Source organism: Carcharodon carcharias, chromosome 10 (assembly GCF_017639515.1).
Source record: "Carcharodon carcharias isolate sCarCar2 chromosome 10, sCarCar2.pri, whole genome shotgun sequence".
NCBI classification, from domain to species: domain Eukaryota; kingdom Metazoa; phylum Chordata; class Chondrichthyes; order Lamniformes; family Lamnidae; genus Carcharodon; species Carcharodon carcharias.
Window position 1 is genome coordinate 62,981,194 of NC_054476.1, and position 21,068 is coordinate 63,002,261.

The following is a 21,068-nucleotide window of genomic DNA, read 5'->3' on the forward strand; positions in this document are numbered from 1 at the left end:
TCACAGGAAATAATCTAGTGAACTTTCACTGTACCATCCCCATGACAAGTATATCCTTTCTTAGATATGGACACCTGAACTGTGCCCAGTACTCCAGATGCGGTCTCACCGAAGCTCTATACAATTGTAGCAAGCCTTCCTTATTCTTGTATATAAATACTGTGGCTACAAGAGCAGCCCAGAGGCTGGGAATTCTGCAGCAAGTAACTCACATCCTGATTCCTCAAAACCAGTCCACCATCTGCATGGCATGCCAGGTGTGTGATGGAATACTGTCCACTTACCTTGGTGAGTGCAGCACCAACATTACACAAGAAGCTCAACAGTATCCAGTCTGCTTGCTCAGCACTCTATCTGCTTTTATACTCTTGATAGCCAGTGATGAAGGAAGAATGCAAAGCCAGTATTTATTTGGGATAGGTTTATTCACAAGTGAAAAATTACAGGTTTATATCTCCTGACTCCACTCAACTCTTCTGTCAGTAAATGTCTCTTTATATGTGCTCAAGTAACCAACATTCAATGCCCACTAACTGTATGTACTTCAATTGATACAATTAACATCTATCACCTAAAACATTCACTCCCTCCACCACTGGCACACCGTGACTTCTTTGACAGCAACTTCCAAACCCGTGACTTCTACCACGTAGGAGGACAAAAGCAGCAGATGCATAAGCACACCACCATATACAAGCTCCACAACAAATGCCATCCTGACTTGGAACTATTCTTCCTCCATTGACTAAAAAGACATGGAACTCCCTTCATAACAGCGCTCTGGGTGTGCTTATGCCAAATGGACTGCAGTGATTCAAGAAGGCAGCTCACCACCACCTTCTCAAGGACAATTAGGAATAGGCAACAGATTAACCCAAATAAATCAGTTCAGCAGGGGATTGGGCAAATTGAAGGGGAGTGTTTGTTTTTCTTGATTAACATCTTTCTGAGGGCCTTATCGCTTTTAGTACGTCTGGGACTAAGTACCAAAGAACTGAGTTAGGCCTTCTAACCATTCTGCCTCAGCACTCACCCATTCCACCTGCACCCATGACTACCTGCCATCTGTTTCCGGTGTCAGTGGGTCTGACTCTCCCCTGCCTCCGCCTTCCCAGAGCAAAGATTGCATGTAACGGGATCCTTTAAATTGAGGCTCGTCTGCTGAGTTGGGAAATTTCCCAGCTCGAGATACCCGTCTCGGAAGTGAAAATCCAGCCCCCAGTCTTGCTACCCCTAGCTGAGCTATATTCCTAAAAGGGCATAAAATCACAGTGTAGCCTACATCTCTCAACATCCATGTCATCAAGATTGGGGTCTTCTGGCCGCAGCTTCTGATCATCCTGGGGGAGTAATTAAATTTAAATTAAAAAATGTCCTTACTGTTTTTGGCTTACTTCTGAAATCCTCTCAGAATATCTGGTCAGGAGGGTTGCAATAGATTTGCACAGATACCCTACAGTGGAATGCCAAAAAAAACTCAAGGGAAAATGGGTTGACCCTGCCTCACATTGTCTATGCTAGTCAAGTGGCCACTGCAGGCCTATTTGTGTGCCCTAGGAAGCCCCAGGAAGTCTTGGGGAGGTACAAAGAGATAGAAAACTGATGTAACAGGTTCTCCCCTTTTCATTCTCCTCTTTTTATTGGGAGCTGCTGATTGTCAGGCACAATGTGGAGGAAAATCTGTTATAAATTTTATTTTCAGGATGGTCATCACTGGCAAGGCCAACATTTATTGCCCATAGTTAGTTGCCTTTGAGAATGTGTTGATGGGCTGTCTTGAATTGTTGCAGCCCATTTGGTTCAGGTACTTTCACAATGCTGTTAGACTGGGAGGTCCAGGGTTTTTATTCAGCGACAATGTTGCTATATGCCCTAATGCATCTGTCATAATGTGCTGAATTTTACATACTTTGGCAGTGAGCATAAGACCAACCCAGAAGTGTGTGGATCGCCGACTCCCAGTTCCGCCTTTGAGAGACACCAGATAATACGTGTAGTGGCCAGTAGGGAGCCAGCCAACAGCTGCGAGCAGCTGAAAGGGGATGGGGTGTGGGGGTCAAGCCCTGAACTGGAAGTAGGTCACGGCCATCCATTTAAAGGCACCCCTAGCAGGGGACTGTGGCATCTACATATGAAAGCACGCCTTGGATGCTGAAGAATTTTGTTTGGATGAATTTAAATTTCAGTGAGCTATTGCAATAGGTAAAGGCTTGGATATAAATGTGGATAACCATTCTGCTAGTTCCCAAGAAAGAAAACATTTGAATGCAGCTGACCATTACTCTCTTGAATAGCAAGTCTTTAGGGAGAAATTCGAAATCAGCCCTTTAATTCTCTCTCTGTCCATCCACAGATGGCCGAGAGAGTGAAGGTAGTTGCTGGAGAGGGCCCAAGACCAAGGATGGCCCCAAGGTTTGACAGTGACTCCCGAGTTTTCCTCCAGGCTGTGTGTGATAGGTAGGATTTCCTTCTGCCCACTGACAGGAAGAGGAGACTTTATAGCCAGATAAAAGCATCCTCAACAGAGGTCGCAGAGGAGGTCAGCAGCCTTGGGTCATCCAGCGAACCTGGCTGCAGTGCCGGAAAATCTTAATGATCTTTTGAGATCTTCAAGGGCAAGTGTATCACCATTCCCTACCCAAAAATTTTAACATAACTTTAGCGTTCAAGTGTGCTCAATGCGTTCAATTACAGTTTGACATCAAAAGTTCTTGGAAGGTATTTGACATAAAATTTGATAGTGCACTCAAAGCTATCCAGTGCACTCAAACCTATATCCAGTGTGCTCAAAGCTATGCTGTACACTCAAGCCTATATCCATTGCGCTCAAAGCTATCCAGCACTCTCAAGCTATCCAACATGCTCAAAGCTGTCCAGTGCACTCAAAGCTATCCAGTGCGCTCAAAGCTATCCAATGCGTTCAAGGCTATCCAATGTGCTCCGCAACCTGCATTGAAAAATAGAAGGATTTAATTACTTAAATAATATCTGAGCTTATTCAGTTTTTCATTGCCTCCAAAGAAAATGTTCAGCTAGACAGAACATGCTTGAGAGCACCACCTGATCCCCATCAGTTCTTAATTCATTTTAGTCTCAGGGTCTATACTTTCCATCTCCCAGGTCTCAGGGTCTAAGATCTCCCCCCTCCCCAATCTCTGGATCTAAACTCACCCCTCACCCCTATCTCAGGATCTCTCTCTCTCTCTCTTCCCCAAGTTTCAGGGTCTAAACACTCTGTCCCCAAAGACTCAGGATCTAAACTCTCTCTCTCCCCCCCAGTCTCAGGTCCTAAACTCTCTTACCCAACAACCAACTCACCCCCAACCCACCTACCACAACACAGCCAATGGCAAAAGCTGTGTTGTTCAAATCCAAGCAGGAAATTTGAAACAACAGTCATAACCCATTTTTGCAATTTGTATGTTTTGAGATGTAGGCTTTGGATTCAGTAGTAATAAGACCACTGAGCCTCAAGAGGTTTTTTATAAAATTAAATTAAACATTTATTAATACAAGAAAGATTGTAGGTACATACATATGTCTACAAAATTACTACTATAATAACTACAAATCCTCTAATTAATCTGACTCTCAATTAGACACCCGGTAAGGTAACAGTAAAACACACAGATTTAAACAGACCCCTGGCAAAGCACACCCTTTGACAGCCACATTCAAAATGAATTTCTTTCAGCTCTGGGTCCTTGCAGACAGACTTGAGGCTTACAGGCTGGAGGCTTTAGATATTAGAATCCCTCCTCCTTTTACCAACATCCTTCTCTTCCTTTATTCATATTTTCCTCTTTGAATGCAATTCTCATTGTCACAAGGTTTTTTTAAACTTTAAATCTTCTAACAATAAAACCCTTTCATAATACCCACTTTACTAGTAAGCTTTAACAAAAAAATAAACACATTGTTTCTGAGCTTCACCTTGTTAGGTGTAGTATTTCACCCGCTCTTCTGAATAGTCTAATTAAAAATGCAAATTGCCCCCTTTACACCTCACCTTCTATTTCCCTATGTTTATCTAATTACCATTTCAAACCTACTTCTCTTCTTTACATGGGTTATGGAAGGTCGGCGGGAACTGCAACACCAGTTAGTTGGCAAAGAGCTTTGACCAAGCTGTGCTGCTGGCAAAATACATAATGGTCACACATTTGCAGGGATGATTGTAGCACAGCAGCATCATTGCAATTTCTCTCTTTGTTTGCAGAGAAGAGGTTGCACAATGGCCCGGGGTGGGGGAACAGGACCGGAGGCAGTTTCCCAAGCTTGGCTATCCTGCCACCCATCAAGGAGGAGGTCCTGGAATTGGCTGCCAATGATCAGAACTGGGCCTTTGGTTGAGCTTGGAGGCAGGCCCTGGGGTGGTGAGATTCCAAGGGCGCATTTTTATTAACAGTTCTGAAGGGGCCAGGGAGAGCTGTGTGCTTGAAGCTGGGGTAGCTGGCAGGCAGGTAGCATTGGTGGCTTGTGACTTTGGAGGCTTGAAGAATTTGTGCCTCTATGTTGAAGGGTCTAGGGTTCAAAAACTAGTTTACATCTACCAATGCTTCCAGTGTTTGCAATGAGGAAGTGTGTCACAGCAAACTCACCTCAAAGGTTCAAGATCCCCTAACTCTCATTCTTGTTTGCCGCACAGGTGCAAATCAGCAGCTGCAGGGAAAAGCCCCGGGGGACTAATTTTAACCTCGGAGGAGGAAGAGGAAATCTCGGAGGATGCAGTGTCACATCTTGGTTGCACACCTAGCACCAGCCCAGATGCGTGCACCTCGGAGGGTACGCGTGGTTCAGTTGTAATGGATAGCCATAGTTGCATGAACAGCTGTTAGAGACTAAGATGGAGAAAGCCTCTGGCAGCTGGAGGAATGCTGGAGGCATCCTAGATACTGAGCCCCAGGTTATTGATGAGCCTCTGGAGTCGCCCGTCAGGTGGCAGATGCTGGACATGCAAGTATGAGGTTTGTAGAGTTGTGGCCGAGATACCAGAGGAGTTGCACGTTTTGGCTCGGACATTAGAGGAGTCAACCAAGCCACGGGTGCTGCAATCACCTGCTCAATAGAACACATGGCTTCCTCCATTGACACTGGTGATTGATATGGAGGGCCAAACCAGCAGATTATTGACGGGATACTGGTTATCCATTCTGACCTGCATTCAATCGCCTTATCTCTGAGCTCCAGGGCCCAGACTAGGATGAGAGAGGAATGAGGAGCCGGAGTCACATCCAGGTTCTGGTCCCTCTCAGGAAAGCAGGAAAGCCAGATGATACCGAGAAGATTACGGCGCTGGATAAGCAGCTGCTGACGCCATTGGAGGGGGAGTCCTCTCTTAGTGTTTCAGATGAGGAAAGCCTCTCCATCACCTCTCTGCCATTGGTACAGTTGCCTCCGAGTGCTGTGTCGACATTTGGACATCCTGCACTGTGCAGGAGCCTCCCAGCACACCGGGGCCCTCAGAGCCTCAGGTGACCAAGGACATCTGCCAGCATCATCCCAGGAAAGGGGTCACAAGGGTCAGCAGCCGGTCTCCACAATTGGTAGTGAGGGGTGAGCGCCACATTGCAATACCCAGAAAAGAATCAAGAAAACCCCACTTTAGTCACACATGGGTGCTTTTCTTGTTTGTGAAATTTGAACATTGTTTTGATTTATTGTGAATATAAATGAGTTTACTTTTCATGTGATTCTTGGCTGTATTCATCCGTTATCTCTGTGTAATGTGATGGATGTGAATTGTGTTTCTTAGCTGCTGTTATGGGAGTTTGTGATCATGTGGGTCCCTCTGTTCGACATTATTTAGTGATGCTCATTGCGCTGACCTGAACTTGGTGTTCATGATAGGGAGGTAATAGGAGGAAGTGTTAAGGCCCAGAAAGATGCTATTGGAATCTTCTAAGTATCAGAACATCTCCTGTCTAACGGTCATCCAGATCCTCTGATAGACCTGCTTGCACAGCTGCCTGGTGCAGCTCACCAGCCTCTTCATCAGACTTGTCATCAGAAGACTGGACTGCCTTAATCAGTTTCTCTTCTGACAGGTCCTCTTAACTCTGGAGGACCAGGTTGTGCAACACACAGCAAACAACGACCACAAGTGACTCTTGCAGCAACATATTGGAGCGCTACCTGAATGCCACCTGATCTATATGGACATCTGAATAACGCCTTGAGCAGACCAATATTTTGCAAGTTATTTCAGCTAAGAATGCACAGTGCTGCACATGTATAATACAGTATTTAAACTTGTACATTGTTTTTTCTGAGTGAGAAATATCCAAAAGAACCTAACTCTGGCTTTAACGTGGATTCCTATGGGAGCCTATGATTCACTTAAAGTCATTACTCTTAAAGTCATGATTTTCAGGAATGCAATTTTAAGTGAGGACTTACTGTACCTGTGTGAATCCAGCCATGGCTGCAAAGCCACTAGCTCTTTCTGCTTGATTTGCATTGACACATGTAAATGATGGGCATGCCTAAACAAGACATCCAGGAAGACCTGAATGCAGTGATGGGCTGCAGTTTGGGTAATCCCACTAAGGTATCCACATGCTGCCTGGAATGACCTGGAGCCAAAGAAGTTCAATGCTACAGCTACTTTTAAGGCCACAGGCACCGGATGACCACCCACACAATTCCAGGTATCTCACTGAAGGCATGCTAAAGAGGGATGTGACTGTTTCCTTTGATAGACAAAGTCTTTGGAGACAAAAACAGAAAATGCTGGAAAAACTCAGCAGTTCTAACAGCATCTGTGGAAAGAGAAACAGAGCTAATGTTTTGAGTCTGTATGACTTCTTCAGAGAATAAGAAGAAGGGTCATACGAACTCGAAACGTTAACTCTGTTTCTCTCTCCAGAGATGCTGTTCTGCTGAGTTTTTCCAGGATTTTCTGTTTTTGTTTCAGATTTCCAGCATCTGCAGTATTTTGCTTTTATCTTAGCCTTTGGAGGAACTGCTGTTCCAACATCTGCAAGTAAGACATCCTGATCCTGTACTCTCAATTGGCAGGTTTGTGCCTTCACCTATCTCTGCCTGCCTGCTGTTGCTGCCTTCCCCTGCAGCCCTTCACTCTGCAGCAGGTTGCCCACCTTCCTACACCTCATGGCACATTTGCCACTGGCCAGCTGGCCTCCTCCTCTCCTTCTCCTCCTCCTCTCTTCCTCGTTGGAGGAGGTTCTTCCAACAGATTGGACAATTTGCATTTCAGACACCAATTTACAGCACAAATGGTGCAGTGCACAATGCTGATGAGAGCATTTTTCTTTTGCTTCCTTCCCTGAGGAAACACCTTGACGCAGGTATAAATGTTATGCAAATAAACATTTGCAACATTGGCTAATTCTTACAGCTTCAGCAGCAGACTCTTTGCTGAAGTCAGGCATAGTCCCACTGCAGCCTTTATATTCACCTTTTCAACAGTGCCTGAAAAAAAACATACCTCCCACCAACCATGTGTCCCATGCATCCACCACATTACGGCATGGGCAATGTATTATTGCAGTCAATTAACTTTCAAACAAGCTTAACCACTTATTAATGAGGTTTTTAAAAATGGTGGCTGGGCAGCTGATTTCAGCGCCTGCCTGCTTACTGTGTTATGGCAGACCGGCGTGATAACGTTGGGTTCAGACCTGACGTCATCACGCCACATTTTACACTTCTGTGGGACTACGGTTGTCCCACTTTACAAAGTAAAATTCAGCCCTATGGCTTGGCTCATATTTATGAGACCGCCCAAACATTGAACATACTATATCACAGATTACTTGGTTGCCTGTTTGGATATCAAATTGGTGAGAGTGTAAATCAAAAATAACAGAAAAGGAGCACTTTAATCTATCAAATTTAATTCTGAAAATTATTATTGCACCAATTCTGAACAGCACTTCTCTAACATCATTCCTATTGCCATCAAGTAAACTCTAAAATTGGTGAACAGTGAATATATAATGAAGATCATTTTTATATAAACCGATGCGTACACCTATCAAAAAACAAAAACAAATGTTTTATGATTTTACTATACCTGGTGCAGAGTAAATCTTCCTGCAAGTTCTGTCATGCTCTTGAGTAAAGCAACACTTTCAAAAAGCAAAAACAGGTGGAATAAAGTTGAAGTAGACTAAGTTATATGCTGTCTGTAGCATTCAAATCTTGTCATTAAAATAACTTTGTTTTCATTGGTATCTCTCCCTCCGTTTTATTATTCCACAAGAAAGTTGAAAAGAAAACAGTAGTGAAGTTGACAGCCAAGATTATATGCCATTCCTTTCATTATAACAGTAGACCTGGTTTTCAGAAAAAAATAATGGATAATCTTCTTTGTTCCACCACTTTGATCACATTACATCATTTTTATTCCTTTTCAGACTTGTTACATCTCAATTGATGACCTCTTTGAAGCTTTTGATGTCTTCTCTGAATTTCCTTCTCTTGAGTATAAAATCTGGCTGGCATTGGGAATTCGTATTGCAATTACTATCATGATGGAAGATATAACATATCAGGTAATTAATTTCTTATTCCTTGGAATTACAGAGTAAATTATGTGATACAGCACTTCAGACAAGGAACTCCCTTGAAGAAAATGTGAATCAGAGTTGGGACAATGACACTGGCATTGATTTTCCAGCCTGTCTTTTTTGCATGCATGATTGTCCACACAGAGCACAGAATTAGTGAATTAATTCTTATGGAAGCTAAAAGAAGCCTCCCATTCTTACAGAAATCTGGACCAAAACAGTAAACTTGGCTAAAAAAGGAAAAAAAACTTCTACTTTATCGTGTCTCAAAGAACTATACAAATGATTGAATTACATTGAAGTACAGTTGTACAAGGGAACACAGTAGTCATTTACACTCAGCAAGATCACATAAGTATATATTGTTATGATCCCAGATGATGCTACTACTTGTCAAGCTAGATCCCAAGGTGGAACCCAACTTGATACATCCTAACTTTTATTTTTTGTTTAAAAACGTGGAGGACGGCTAATGAACAGAGTCACGGGAGTCATCTGCTGAACTTTTAACAACAGAATGAAATATTTATTGAACAAAAAAAGATGAACTATATTACAATACTCCTTCATCCACAACTATACCTTTACAGATATATACAGATTCGCAAGGATAACACAAGTTACAAAAGCTATCTTATACTCTAATGTTCACAGTAAGCACAGTCCATGTAAACCAACTGGCGAACTGTGGTCAGACAACCAGTCTTACTGAACTTTGTCTTTCACACGAGGGTTTCCAATCTCCACTCTCGTAGAATCTTCTCCCAAACAATGCTTTCTCTCAGATGCCTTCTGCAAGAGTCCACCTCTGGGAATTCAAACTCTCCTTCTGATGTTCTTCTCCCCTGGATCGCCACGTGCATCTAAGCCTCCTTCCATGCACTCTCTCTCAGATATTCAGCCATGCCAACAGAATGCCATTGCTTCACATGCCCTTAGTAAGGAGCCACCAACCTTTGGATGTGTCCTTAGATTTTCTGGCTTCTTGTAAGCCCACTTTGCCTTGAGTCTGCTTCCTGCAGTTTGCTCTCTCTAAACTTGGAGCCATCCTCTCTGCCCCTTGCTTTCACTTCCACTGAACAGGATCTTGTTCCAGATTCCTGTCCTTGTCCTTTGACTTAACTTAAAGGTCTTCTTGGGACCTTTCTCTTTTTCCTTTAAGACCTGCTCCCTGGAGTTCCCTTTCCCAATCGTCTGTTGACAACTTGGCATCTCCCTTGAGATCAGAATTTACTCAATATTCACTGTTACTTTAACTTTAGAGCAACTCATCTAAGATTTTTTTTTCTTGTTCTTTTATAATTCTTTATTTTAAAAAATTTTAACAACAGTCATAATAAGTAACCGTACAAAATAAAAGCTTGTAGTACAGCAATAATTCAATAAACTTACATTTGGAAGAGAAAGAGAAAGAAAGGAAAAGAGAAGTAGGTGGAAGAAGAAGAAAAGAAAAAGAGGAAAAAACCCTCCTCAACCCCCCAAAAAATAAATAATAAAATCAGTAACAATCATACGTCAGTTATAGTTTTACCTGATGTAATATGTACAACCTATTTAGGGTCAGTTAAATAAAGGTAGAAAACTGTAGCTCCTCAAAGTAATCTAAGAAAGGTTGCCAAGGTACATAAAATCTATCAGTGGAGCCTCTTATAGCGTACTTTATTTTCTCAAGTTTAAGATTCTGCATGAGTTCACGTATCCAATTAGTAAAAGAAGGTGGAGCAGACTGTTTCCAATTTAATAGAATAATACATCTAGTCAATGATGTTGAAAAAGCAAGTGTGCCAGTCTGAATTTTTGCAAGAGGGATGCAATTTGGTTCCACTCCATGGAATGCTGTAATAGGAGAAGGTTCAATGTTGCTACTGAAAATATGTGAGAGTGATGTAAAATTTTTTGTCTAAAACAAAGCCAATTTAGGAAGCAACCAGTACATATGAATTGGAGAGGGTGGGGCAGTATGGCATTTATCACAGGTTGGATCAAAATTTGGATAAATCTTAGATAATTTTATCTTGGATAGATGGATATGATGTAAGATTTTAACTTGTAGCAACCCATGTCTTACACATACAGATGAGGAATGTACGTGAGAGAGAATAGACTTCCAATTATCTTCTGATAAGTCTTGCTCCCAAAGAGTTTTTAAGGTAGAAAGCGAATGGCAGCATACTGAAAAACTTAGAGAATACAATTTGGAAATGAACATAAAATCTATTGGTGATTTAGTGGGCAATAAAGGAAACAGGGCGATTTTTTTGTGCATAAAATCTCTGATTTGTAAATAGCGAAGAAACGTATGTGGGGCAGATCGTATTTCCGAGAGAGAGAGCCAAAAGGAGCAACAATATTATCAATATATGAGTTAGCAAGGCTTTTCATGCCTCTCGCATGCCAGACTTGAAAGACAAAATCTCCTAATGAAGGTGGAAATAAATGGCTTGCATTAATAGGGCTGTATAAAGAGAGAACTTACAGTCCAAAGTGTGTTCTGAACTGTGTCCAAAACTTATGTTACTGTCTAACAATAGGGTTTGAAGAAAGGTGACAGGTTCAGAAAGGAATGGAGGAGCACAACAGAGCAGGGATGTGAATTGACAGGAGGCTGCCTCCAATTGCACCCTAAAATAAGCCAAGTCCAAATGAAGCGAAAAAGAAATATTACAGAAACTAGCAGATCAATAATAAAACTGAAAATTTGGCAGTACCAAACCACCTAAATGCTTGGGACTTTGTAGAAAAACTTTATGAATTCTGGGTGTTTTCTTATTTCAAATAAAGGAAGAAATTAATTGGTCTATTGCAATAAAATATGCTTGGGAATAAACAATCGAATGCACTGAAATAAGTATAGAAATTTTGGCAAAATATTCATCTTTACAGAATTTACACGACCAACTAAAGAAAGGGGTAAGCTAGACCAACATGCTAAGTCCTGCTTCGTACATTCCAACAAAGGGTCAAAGTTGAGCTTAAAAAGTTCTCCAAGGGATCAAGTAACTAAAATTCCTAAATATTTAAAACTGTTTACTGAGATCTTGAAGGGGAGGGAAGAAAGATGATAACTCTTTGCAATAGAGTTAATAGGAAAAAATAGGAAAAATTTCACTCTTTTGCAAATTAATTTTAAAACCTGAGATATGGCCAAATCGCTCAAGAATCGAGAAAATATGTGGGAGAAATAAGGCCAGATCAGAGATGTGAAGAAGCAGGTGATCAGCATAAAGGGAGAGTTTCTGCTTGACTCCACCCCATATAACAACCTGTATATCTCCACAGGTCTGTAGTGAAATTGCCAGGGGCTCAATTAACGTGTCTTTTCAATATTATAATATATATATTATTGCAATAGTGAAAAGTGGGGGGGGAAGCGGGACATCCCTGTCTGCTACCTCTGCAGGTCAAAAAGTTTAGAGTGGATAATATTTGTACGTCCTGAAGTAACCAGTGAGGAATACAATAGTTTTATCAATTTTATAATGGGTCCAAATCCAAATTTTTGAAGAGTGAAGAAAAGGTAATCCCATTCCACTCTATCAAAAGCCTATTCTGGATCCATGGGCAGAATTTTCCAATCGACGATTTGGGGGCAGGGCCTGCTCGCCGACGGGAAAATGACGTAGGATGATGTCTGGAGGAACCCCCGACGTCATTCCGATCCATTTAAACATTGAGGAAGGCGGGTGGACAGCGAAATCAGCCAATTAAGGCCATTGACAGGATAATTAAGCCAATTAAAGGCCCTGCCCGTCCAATCTTAAGGTTGGCAAGCAGGCCAGGAGCCCCAGCAGGCTTCTGATAATACGTGAAACCTCATCCACTGGCGGGATGAGGTTTCATGTCCGTTTTTAAAAACTTCAATAAAGTTTATATGCTTCTTATTAACATGTCCCATCTTGTGTGACATTGTCACATGAGGGGGACATGTTAATAATTTTAATATTTTTCTATTTTTAGAGATTTTTATACTGTCAGTAATCTTCCTGAGACAGCACTTAGTCTCAGGGAGATGTGCGTACTTTGACAGACAGGGAATCCCTCCACCATCTGCACCCCCCCCCCAACCAAAGGAAGCGCATAGTGGGGGCCTTAATTGGCCCACCCACTCAAAATGGCGGCGGGCCCCGTTTCGGCGGCGGAGTTCAGCTGCCAGCCCGCTGCCGAGCTGGTGGGGCCCGCCCGCCCATCAAGGTAAAAATTCTGGCCCATAGTTATAAGAACCTCAGGGAGAGGAACAGTTGAATGTGTATAAATAATATTGCAAAGACATCTTAAATTAGAGAAGGATTGCCTGCCCTGTATAAAATCTGTCAGGAGAGATGATAGTTGGAAGGACAGATGGTGGGCTAAGGCTTTAGCTAGTATCTTGACAACTGAATTTAAAAGAGAAATAGGCTGGTATGAATTGCAATGCAGAGGATCCTTATCCCTCTCTAAAAGAATAGACAAAGATGACTCATGCAGCATAAGAGGGAATGTTTTAGAGAGAAAACATTCCGAAAACTGAGACAATAATAATGGAGAAAGTTGTGATAAGAATTTTTTATAAAATTCTGTTGGAAATCCATCAGGCCCTGGTGCCTTATTACTTTGCATGGATTTGATTGCGTTTAGTAGTTCACCTTGAGAAAGAGATACTTCTAAGGCATTCATAGAGTCAGACATTAGAGATGGGATGTCCATATTATCAAAAAAATTGTGAAATAAACCAGGGTCTGAAAAGGAATCTGAGGTATAAAAAGTGGAATAAAAAAGTTTGAATTGGTCATTGATCTCCTGATGATTGGTGGTGGTTGACCCTGTTTGAGTGGTAATTTTTAGTTATAAGTTGAGAGGAAGCAGACTGGCAAAGCTGGTGAGCCAGGAGCCTACTGGTTCTTTCATCATGCGCATAAAATGTACCATGTGATCTAAGTATAAGTTTTTCTGTTTGTTTAGTGGAAAAGATCAAGTTCAGTCTGTAGAGCCTGATGCTGTTTGTATAAGGCTAGTGTAGGTGCAATAGCATACTGCTGGTCCACTAAGAGAATTTGGTCAATCAGTTGGGACAATTTTGAGGTATTACGTTTGTTAAGATGAGAGGTATATGGAATTATTTGTCCACGTAGGTAAGACTTCATACTCTCCCAGATAGTAGCAAAGGAAATATCTGGAATAGTATTAAGTTCTGTAAAAGTATCTATTTGCGAGGAAATGAATTTAGTAAAATCCGGGTCCACCAGAAGAAGAAAATCAAGATGCCATGGTAGATGAGAAACATGTTGGTCATAGAATGGTGTTGCTAAAACTAAGAGGGCTTGATCAGAGATCACAAAACTATTGTATGCGCAATATTGAATTAACGTGAGCAGCCTCTTGTCAAGGAAAAAATAGTCAATACTCGAATAGATGTGGTGAACAGGAGAGAAAAAGGAGTATTGTCTTGCTGATGAGTATAGAAAATGCCATGAGTCTGCCAATCCATGTGTATACAAAAAAGATCTGATGGCCGAGGCTGATTTTGATATTGGAACAGATTTTGTTGATGAACGATCTAAATTTGGGTTAAGAATACAATTAAAGTCTCCTCCAAGAAGTAAGTGATATGAGTCTAAATCAGGTGTGGAAAATAAGAAATTTGAAATGAAATGGTGATCATCCCAGTTGGGTGCACATACTTTAGCTAGGATCAGTGGGCAGTTAAAAATTGTGCTTGTACTATAACATAGCGGCCATTAGGGTCAGCTATAACCTGAGAATGAACAAAGAGAATGCCCTTATGGACTAAAATTGCTGCACCTCTCACTTTACTATGAACATTAGAATGAAACATCTGCCCAACCCAACCCTTCTACATTTGAAAGTGATCAGATGTGCATAAATGAGTTTCCTGCAGGAAGGCAATGCCCACTTTCAAATGAGGTAAATGAGAGAGAATGTTATTTCTTTTAACTGGGTGATTTGGACCTTTCACAGTCCAGGTGATAAAATGGATTGGACAACCACTCTGTGAGGCCTTAATATTAGTGGACATTATGATAATAAAAGCATATCAAAGCAGAGGCTCCCTTAGGTTAACCATTACAAATAAAGGATTTAAATATTTTTGAACCAGAGCTTATCCACCTAAAGAATGTTAAAAACTGACCAAAAGGGAAGTGTATGTGTATATTTGGAAAAGAACAAGAAGATAGAAGAAAAGGGAGAAAAAATAGAAGGGGAAGAAGGAAAGAAAAGCTTACATTACCTTCCCAAAATAGGTGAATGCTACCCCTCACAGCTAGTGTACTATTCATACCTATCTTACCAGTATGTCTTGAAAAAACAGCCCATATTAAAGCAATATATAATCAAATATCCCAAACAAAAGTATTGTAAAGCTCAGCATATGCTAAACAAGATGCAAAATCTGTCCGAAGCAACAGTTTGGTAATACAGTACTCAACAAGAGAGGGAGAATATAAGGAGAGATTCAACTCTCAAAGAATTCAATTACACACATTGTAAAAACTAAACACCCATTGGATTTATGTAAAACTTCCCACAATTACTGCAGTTTGGACATAAGATACAAACAGATTGGTATAACCAACAAAACTTATCGTGTAATAGAACCATCACACATAGTTACCTAATTAAGCATTGAGTACCATTTTGTCCTGGGTGAAGTCACGATTTGACTTATTAAGAGAAGGTACAATTGTGAATTTGTAAAAGGCTGAAGCTTCTTGCTGCATGTTGAAAATCTTATTCACTCACTTTGAAAGTTACATGCAGGTGAGCAGGGTGGAGAAAGCCATATTTAAGTCCGGCTTCACAATGTTGGGCTTTAACAAATCTATATTCTCCACGATGCTGGGCTAGATCCACGCTGAGGTCAGGGTAGAAAGTATAGCTGACCCTTTTCTCTAAACAGACGCAAAATTTGCTCCTTCACTCTATAGTGATGTAGTCTTAGTATTAACGGCTTTGGGGCTCACCATGCTATGGCCGCGATGCCAAAGAGCGATAATCACGATCCATTACTGGTAGTGAATCGAAACTCTCTGCCAAAAACCTCCAAAAGAAGTGCCTCAGTATAAATTATAGTGTTTCCCTGTTGTGCACCCTCGGGCCCTGAGAGAACCCTTAAATTTTGTCTTCACCAAGATTCTCCAGGCCATCCACCTGCGTGCAGCAGGTCTCCAGTGCGGCAATCATGTCACTCGAATCAATAGCTGATTGTTCAACATCCAGCAGCCTTTGATTGAAGAAGGTGACAGAGGCTTGTAGAGTAGCAACAGAAGTTTGTAGAGTAGCAACGGAAGAATGCAGTTCTGAACGGAGTCCAGCAAATTCAGCGAGAATAGTGCTCTGTAAGTCAACAAGTGTGCTGACATATAAGATTTTAGACTCATTTTTCTCAGCAGTCTGCTAATATGTCCAGCTAGAGAGAGAAAGAAATGCTTCCTTCACCTTAGAGCATGATCTCCAACTGAACCCAAAAACTGCTGATCTGTTTCTCTCTGTGTCTCTGGGGCCCCCTGCTGCTCGGCAATAGCCCAGAGTCATAAAGCTCATTAAAAATGCAGGTATACCAACAAAGCCTTCAGTCTTGCAGGCTTTGAAACTAAAACTCAAATTAAACTTAAAGCTCAAGCTCATTCCTAACACCCGCGAATACAAATCTAACTTACTTAAACTATCTCTAGTTCTTAGCAATATGAGGTAAATGGCTAATAAATCTGTTGTTTCACTTGTGTTGTTTGGGAGAGAAATGCTGCCTAGGACATCATGATTACTTGCTGCTGAATCACCAAAATAAGAATATCTTAACTTACTAATCTAAGGATAATACCTTTTACATAGCAGTACTCCCTTGGAACTGCAGCATGGAGTAAGTTTAATTTAGGTACTCAGGTACTGGAGACAAACTTGAACCCATAATCTTCTGGCTTAGAGAAAACAGTGCTACCAACTGAGCCAAGCTGACAATAAAGTGTGGTAAAGAAGTCTTCTAAGATATTTGAAATATTAGCTGGTAGCCATTTCACAAATGAAAAATGATTCAAATGCAATTTTAACCAATCTGGCATTCTTGAAGTTCAGAATTTTAAGTACAAGGAATGATTTGACGTTGTTACCGCAAGCTGCCTTCTAATCGACTGCCTGCGGGCCCAACCTCCAATTAAAAACAGCAAGTGGACTCTTGATGCTGGCCCAGTCAGCTCTGAAGCCTAAACAGCACCACAAGAAGAGGTGGGGGTGCTGCTGAGGCAAGTCAAAAGCTTCCAAATGGGGGTGCCCTTGGACAGGGGGTATTTGAAAATTAAAATTTAGGGGGCACATGGCGGCAGGCTCCAAGGGATGGAGATGAAGCAGCTGTGGGGAGATTGTTAGGGCTGCAGGGCTGCCTTTCGGGTGTGTCTGTGGACTTCAGCTCCAATGGCTCCCCTGCACCCCAGGTTACCACAAGCTTCAACAGCATGCCTCCTTTTTCAGGAATAGTAAAAGTTTGTATTTAACATGTGAAATCTTGTGGCGTACACCGACGTGTAAAATGACGCACAATGATGTCGGGCATGCGCCCCAATGTCATCACGCTGAGTTGCAATGTTTCGTTCGGCCGGCACATGCCAGAGTCGGCAGCGCGCCGGCCAATATGTAAACAGCCTATTAAAGCCATTAAGGTAATTGTAAACGCTGCCTGTCTAACCTTATGTGCTTTTTAGGAAACCGCACCCACGAGCAGGATGACGTTTCCTGAAGGGTTTATTAAATAAATTAAAACATTTTCATAAATATAAAAACATGTCCCATCTCATGTGACACAGTCGCATGAGGGAACATGTATAAATAAATTTTAAACCTTTCATTTCATAATTTCAGAAGCCCTTCAATCTCCCTGAGGCAGCTTCGTGCCTCAGGAAGATTGAAGCCCTCTTTCGCACACATGTGCGAAAGAGTGCTGACCCTGACTCTTCCTTCTCCCCCTGCCCTCACAGGTAATGCGGAGCTCTACCACTTGTGTCTTACGCTGGGCGGGCCTTAATTGGCCTGCCCGCATAAAATGGTGGTGCAGAGCTGATCGCGGGTTGATCACCGACCGCCCCCGCCCGCTCCCGCCGTGCCCTGCCTGCCAACTTAAAAATTCTGCCCCATATGTATGGAGCTCTGGTGCATGCAGTTAGCCTTGGATTGAGCTCAGCTCTTGGGCCATCTGCAGTAAGGGTCCTCCTAGCCGAAGCATTGACCTATTCTTTGCATTTCTCCTGAATGCTTAGACTGTTGTTATATAGGCCTTGAGCTCTAATGTAATGTAGCATTGTAATAGTTCCAAGCAGGAAAAGACCTCAGTCCAGGCAGCCCACATGTCTACAAAATTCCCTTCATAGATCATTAATAGCCTTCAGTCCTATTTGTTGTCAAAAACCTGTCTAGTCCTTTTTTGAAACCGTTAATTTGCATGTATGATACCTTGGGCTAAATTCTACTGGCTTCCAAGTGGTAAGAACAGAGGCAGAAGGGCCTGAAAATAGTGGAGAGATGGCTCCCTGTTGCTGTCCTGCTGCTGGGGAGGTTTCCCAGCAATACGCAGAAGGCTAGCTGCCAGGTGAGTAAGGGTCCAATTACAGGCCATTTTACTGAGCCACTGCTATTTTGCTGATGGTGGAGCGGCCCCACCTGGGGAGCCAGCTTCATGGTCTCCCTGCAGCAAAAAAGGTGCAAAGTCTGGATATATTCCTTTTGCCTGCAGAGGACCGATCCCTATATGTGAATATATTTAGCTTCTAGCAAGAGTAATTGAGCTACATTGCGAGCCTGACTAATAATCTTAAATTAGCTGTTAACATAATTCTTAGCACACTCGTGATTGTTCAGCAAATGCTACCTAACCGCAAAACCACATCTAACATTAGACACTATGTTCTGAGTTTTCAGACATGGGTTGGTTGATATGATCAGTACTTTGTCTATTGTGAAAAGCCGAAGGGACATGCTGTTTGATACGACTTGTCAACCATTGGGCCATTTGGCCTATATAACTGGCATTGAACCGGCACTGAAATTCATTTCCTACATTATTCATTTAAGTGGTAGGCAGTAAGTCTTTTTGGCTTGACAGCCAATTTATGATTATTAGTCAGGCTTGCGATATAGCTCACTTAGGGCTTATTAGAAGCTACATTTTTGCAGGGAACTGCCCTCTGCAGGCAAAAGGAATCTGCCCAGACATTGTACCTTTTTTAAATAAACAAAAGCATGGGGGCAATAGATCCCTGGTGCATTCATCATGACAACATCTTGACCAATCATAGCCAAATTTCCAACCAATCGGCACCCCTTTTCTGATGCGGCGTAAATTGTTGTTCCCTTTGAAATTTGGCATTCTTTTATCTGTCCTGAATGAAAAGCTTCAACAGCATGACTCTTTTTTTTAGCAATACTCAAGTTTTGCACTACCAAGCGACTAAAAATTTTACTGTACAGTAAATTCTCATTTAAAGTTGTGGTTGTATTCCTAAAAATCATGACTTTAAGTGAATTTACTTTAAGTGAATCAAAGGTTCCCATAGGAATCAATGTTAGAGTCAGAGTTAGGTTCCTGCGGACATTTCTTGTCCAGAAAAACTGATGTGCAAGTTGAAATACTGTACCCTACCATGTACAGCATTGCACATTCCTAGCTGAAGTAACTTGCAAAATAAAATAATCAGTACGATATTCAATGCAATTAAATTGTTCAAAACAATTGCAGTACTCTGTGATGGACTGGCATCCAGGGTGTACCCCGCCTCGTGCCCATTGCCTGTCAGGATAGACTCTGTCTTCCGGCAACCCTGAATTAGATGAAGTGATTCTGGAAAAGTAATTGAATGAATTCTAGTACACGCCTTGGTAGAGAGTACTTTTAGATTGACCAGGCTCCATCTAGTGGCAGATGTTGATCAGTGCAGGTAGCAGCTTAAGTCCCAGAACTACCTTTAGCAACCAACTTCTGCCGTTAGATGGGGCCCAGTACTTAAGTGGAGTTCAGAATGTGAATCAGGAGTGAAGCCAGAAGCAAAGCCAACAGAGGAGCCAGAAACCAGGAGCTGCTGAAGAACAGACCCCAAAGACTAAGATAAGAACAGTGGCCTGGAGGCAAGGGTGGGAGTCAGCCAGGCTAGGAGAGACAAGGGCAAGAGTGAAAGGAAGATGGACTGAGGGCAAGGGCGGAAGTACTGTGGGAAAAGTCATGTGAGAAGACAGGCCACAGAAGAGGAAGTCTGTGGCAAATGACATTAACGTGAAACAGGCAACATTAAGTGGATATATTGACACTATTAAGAACATTAAAGTGAAACAACATTAAGCGAGTTGACATTAAACAGAGACTTACTATACAAGATTTAAACAAAGCCAAACTATTAACACTATATATTTCATAAACACTTCTATTTTAAATCCTAGAATCTCAACAGACCACTTCCCATTCTGTTTTCATCCCAACTAAGAGTTCCCTTAGATGTTACAGGATTCTTAGAGTTCCTTCACTTCCCTGGGACCAAACCAAGGAGTGCCACAACTCTCAGGAATTCACTTTCATTCTCCCCAGTGTTCCTGCTTTTCTCCAATGTATGAGATTTCTTGAGGTCATTCCAATAGCATTCAGCTATGCAATACTCTAACTCCCCTTAAGCACCTCAATTCTGGCATAGGCCTCGCTGCACCCTTGCTTACAGCTTCTAGTAAATTATTTTCCTCTGCTTCTCAAAGCTGTTTCCAGGTTTCAACTACAACTGCTGGTATCATTCTCTGTTTCCAAGCTGTTACAGCTCCAGAGGTAAACTGCCCTTTTTCTGTGAAAAATTACATAGATAAACCCAAAACAAAATCTAGCTCCCTGCAATCTAGTCCCATGGTAATGTGGCACACCTGGGATGTCCCAGATAGAGATTTCAGCTAATTAACTTCAATTCCCAGCCTTGAAGTTTTATTCCTGTAACATATGGGTCATGAAATTAGACATTTTTGCAACACAAGCAATGCTTAGTAAGTATTGAACATTTATGCAGCTGAGTTCAAAAGATCAGGATCACTCCACTGCTCAGCTGCAGATAGAAGCAATCACAGCAATCTGGCTAGGTCCTTCCTTGTGCTCCTGGACCAGCTCTACAAGCTCCTGCTCGTGTGCTCTGTGATCAACCCATTGTATTACCCTCAAAATGGCTGTATTAGTTTCCCAGGATGGATTCGTCTGTGGTACTTGCACGGTGCGGTTTAGTGAAATGGTACCAGGTGAGGTGTTGGATGAGTCATGATCTGAGTACTCCCTAACTGCAGATAGAAATAAAGCACCAACTAAGAATTATGTTGATAGTAACCTTTGCCAAACAGTTTGCATGGAGTTGCTGGTATGCGCAAGTGTGTCAGCGCATGTCTGAATAAATAGAATGGAATGCAAAGCAAATATAAGCATTGCTTAAAACTCAGCTGGAGACATGTTGCCTATTTCCTCATCTTCTGCAGCTCCATTCCTTAATTTGAGGTCAGAGAATGGCATTTTGGTGTTCCTCCTGTAGTTGTGGATAT

At 41.9% G+C, this 21,068-nt stretch overlaps 1 protein-coding gene across 1 annotated transcript in view; it reads left to right on the plus strand.

Moving 5' to 3' along the window:
• LOC121282838 (sodium/hydrogen exchanger 10-like) overlaps positions 1-21,068 on the plus strand; it is a 395,537-nt gene that overhangs the window by 373,108 nt on the left and 1,361 nt on the right. Inside the window, exon 23 of the mRNA XM_041196650.1 lies at positions 8,382-8,519. Within this exon, the coding sequence (XP_041052584.1) occupies positions 8,382-8,519 (138 nt within the window). The remainder of the gene's footprint in view (positions 1-8,381; positions 8,520-21,068) is intronic.